The sequence below is a fragment of the Dipteris shenzhenensis genome, chromosome 3, assembly GCF_047967505.1.
Source record: "Dipteris shenzhenensis isolate YYH24624 ecotype China chromosome 3, Dip_SZ_1.0, whole genome shotgun sequence".
In the NCBI taxonomy this organism is placed as follows: Eukaryota; Viridiplantae; Streptophyta; class Polypodiopsida; order Gleicheniales; family Dipteridaceae; genus Dipteris; species Dipteris shenzhenensis.
In genome coordinates, this window is record NC_141598.1 from 23094731 (window position 1) to 23097662 (window position 2932).

General features: G+C 42.5%; 1 protein-coding gene across 1 annotated transcript; it reads right to left on the reverse strand.

Moving 5' to 3' along the window:
* Positions 1 to 547: 547 nt before the first annotated feature.
* Positions 548 to 1285, reverse strand: EMB2184 (Ribosomal protein L31). The gene is made up of 2 exons (XM_087372730.1): positions 1088 to 1285; positions 548 to 991 (listed from the first exon to the last, which is right to left on the reverse strand). The coding sequence occupies exons 1-2, from the start codon at positions 1190 to 1192 to the stop codon at positions 668 to 670; spliced, it is 429 nt and encodes a 142-aa protein (XP_087228856.1). The 5' UTR covers positions 1193 to 1285; the 3' UTR covers positions 548 to 667.
* Between the last annotated feature and the right edge of the window lie 1647 nt (positions 1286 to 2932).

The window sequence follows — 2932 nt, forward strand, 5'->3', positions numbered from 1 at the left end:
TTGGAGTAGAGGAAAGCCTGTTTGTGATAGCAGGGAATCATTGCGTATAAGCAGGGTGACCTCGGGTCCTCCCTCCCTCCATATGCTTGAGGCGTTGAGGAGGTCAGCAAATTCACATAACTTCAATAATGGGACCTGGTTGAATCATCAGGTCAGATTAAATTGGCTACCACATAACTAATCAGCTCAAGGACCGGCGGACATATCCACCATTACGCTATATAACATGGAGGTGTCTCAGCGTTTTGGCTTGATCAACGCTACTGTAGCCAAGCAGGCCAAGCTGGCGAATGCCCTGTATGGCATGGGACACACAGGCCTAGACATAAAAAGACAGCACAAAGAAATCCCGTGTGAAAAATTCAGCATATCAATTCATAAACGCGATGCCACCATGCTAGGTACGACAGAATGACACACATGAAAAAAAAAAAAACGCTTTAAGCTAAAACAAGACGAGTTCCTAAAAGAGATCAAACTATCACAGCTCGCACCTTTCAACACAATTTAAATTAGTGTGTTTGACGCAAGCCACGTGTCCTCAATAATGCAGAGAAAAGCTCCATCCTCGTTCAAAGTCCGAATCTTACAAGGGCAACTCCGGTGCTTGCATTTGGCACAAGTGCACAGAAAGACGGAATTTCGCCGAAGCTCAACTCGAAACCTATCACCGCTTACCTTTCCCTTTCACTGATTTCCTCCTTTTCTCAAATACTATTTCCCCCGTGGTGAGAATCGGCACGGTCGATAGAGAGGAGCCGCCTCCGTAGCGCTTATTGAACTTGTCGACTCTGTCTGCATCTTGGAGAAACGCAGACTCCTTTCCCTGATAGAAGGGGTGGTTCCCGGACCACACATCCACAACATACTTTTGCTGCGTTCCGCCTGTGGTCATGACGAGTTCCCCGTTGCAGAATACTTCGGCCTGACTGTAAAACTTGGGATGGATGTCCTGCTTCCTGCAGGTTACTCTTGCAACGCCTCGATCAACCTGGGAAATGCCGAAAATCGTGAGAGGAAAAGGCAGATAAAGAAACCAGAGATGCGAAAAGGAAAGAGGGAGAAGTGAGAGCTAATTTGCAAGCACCTGAAGAGATGAAGACGAAGACGAAGAGGCGGAGAAGAAGGAGGAAGCGCCATTGCTGAGCAGAAAAGGCGATGAGGCAGCCATAGCCATCCACACCTTCATCATCCATCCACCTTCAGTACTACTTTGTATTTCTTCCTACACTTAACCTGTGACCCCGGTCAAACCAAACATGTCTCTCAGGTGCGGTTCTTGCAGGAGTCGGGATTTATGTCTCGCTAGACTTCTTAGCCCCCCCGCCCCCGCCCAGTCAAGCCAAACATGTCACTTAGGTGCTGTCTAGACGGGACACGGTGCCACCAATGGCACAGGGACGAGCATTTTTTGAGCGAAATCTTTCGAGCATCCAAGCGAACGAAGAAAAACCAACTATGCAAAAATATGGCAAAAATGGATCCGAAATAAACATAGTTTCACTTAGAAATATGCAAAGTATTATAGCAATGCCTATTTTATACACGAATCTTTACATGAATCTTTGGGAATGGTGAGAACATAATGGGATGGCTTTTGAAGAAACCCACATGTAGAGTAGACTTCTCTATGAAAATTCCCTTATCATCCTTCTTACAACTTTTACTTAATAGGGGTGACATTGAAAAACCTCTCTCAACCTATCTTCATAAAAGGGGTTCTAAAAAAAAAACTCATTGAAGCAAGCCATCAAGGTAGTTTCACCAGCGAAACCCCTTTGAAGTAGGTCTTCCAAGGTAGTTTCGTCGGCAAAACTACCTTGGACAACACTTTTAAAAGTGACATAACTTTCACATCCAATGTCCAAATATAGTCATTCATCCACTCAAATTGATTGAAAAACCCCATTTGAGCACATCTATGGGGTTATATTTTGGAAAATCTTGCATATATAGTATTAAATATTACATGTGTTTTATGAGAGTGATATATAAGCTCAAGTTAATACTTATATATAGTAATTTAAACTTCTTTAGAAACATGTCCATAAATATCTTGTTTTATTAATACTATCAAAACACTAAAAAGATATTGCCATATGATATAAATGTGTTTAATAAGTAATTATTTATGTATAACATTATTAAAGGAATGTTCTTAAAGGAATTATTTTTCAACACTTTTTTTAGGTAATATCAAGGATACAAAGGGATGTCTATGAATAAGAAGATTTATGTTATGTAAAAATGAATGAGTGACTAGTTTGTATATTTTTATGATAAAGAGATCTAGTTCTAGTGAAAATAAAAGTGTAAAAACCATGTTTCCTAAAAAAATACCATCTTTTAAATCTCTTGAAAAACACGTCGGATAAACCTGCTCATAGGTTTTTGCTCGTAAAATTGATACATCCCAAGCGGCACAATGTAGGAAAAGCTAAGGAAAAAAGAGGGAAGACTCCTTTCCCAATTGAAAAGTCACACCAGCGGCACAGTGTAAGAAAAGCCAAAGTGAGGGAGGACTCCTTTCCCATTTAGAAAATGGCGAGTAGGCTGGAACGTTTGGTTTGACTTGGGGGGGTGGGGGCAAATGAACTCTAGTGAGACATAAATCCTATCGCACATTCCCGACTCCAGCAAGCACCACCAAACGTCGATGCCCACGGGACTAATGGGAACCGCACCTGAGAGACATGTTTGGTTTGATTGGGGTCATGGGTTAAGTGTAAGCAGAAATAAGGGAGGACTGAAGGTGGATGAGCCACTCTTTAAGTGGGAAAGGAGTCCTCCCTCACTTTCCCTTGCACTGCGCCGTCGTTGGTGCCACGGTGTCCCATCTGAACCACACCTGAGTGACATGTTTGGTTTGACTCAGGGGGCAGATTAAGTCTAGCAAGACATAAAGGCTCGGGGCAATGCCACATGTGAAATT

What these genes read in the sequence shown, in the direction of transcription:
- EMB2184 (XM_087372730.1), bottom strand. Translation starts at nt 1,192, where the DNA reads ATGATGAAGGTGTGGATGGCTATGGCTGCCTCATCGCCTTTTCTGCTC. An exon ending in CTTCGTCTTCATCTCTTCAG is followed by an intron (nt 992 to 1,087) that starts GTGCTTGCAAAT and finishes GGCATTTCCCAG; the next exon opens with GTTGATCGAGGCGTTGCAAG.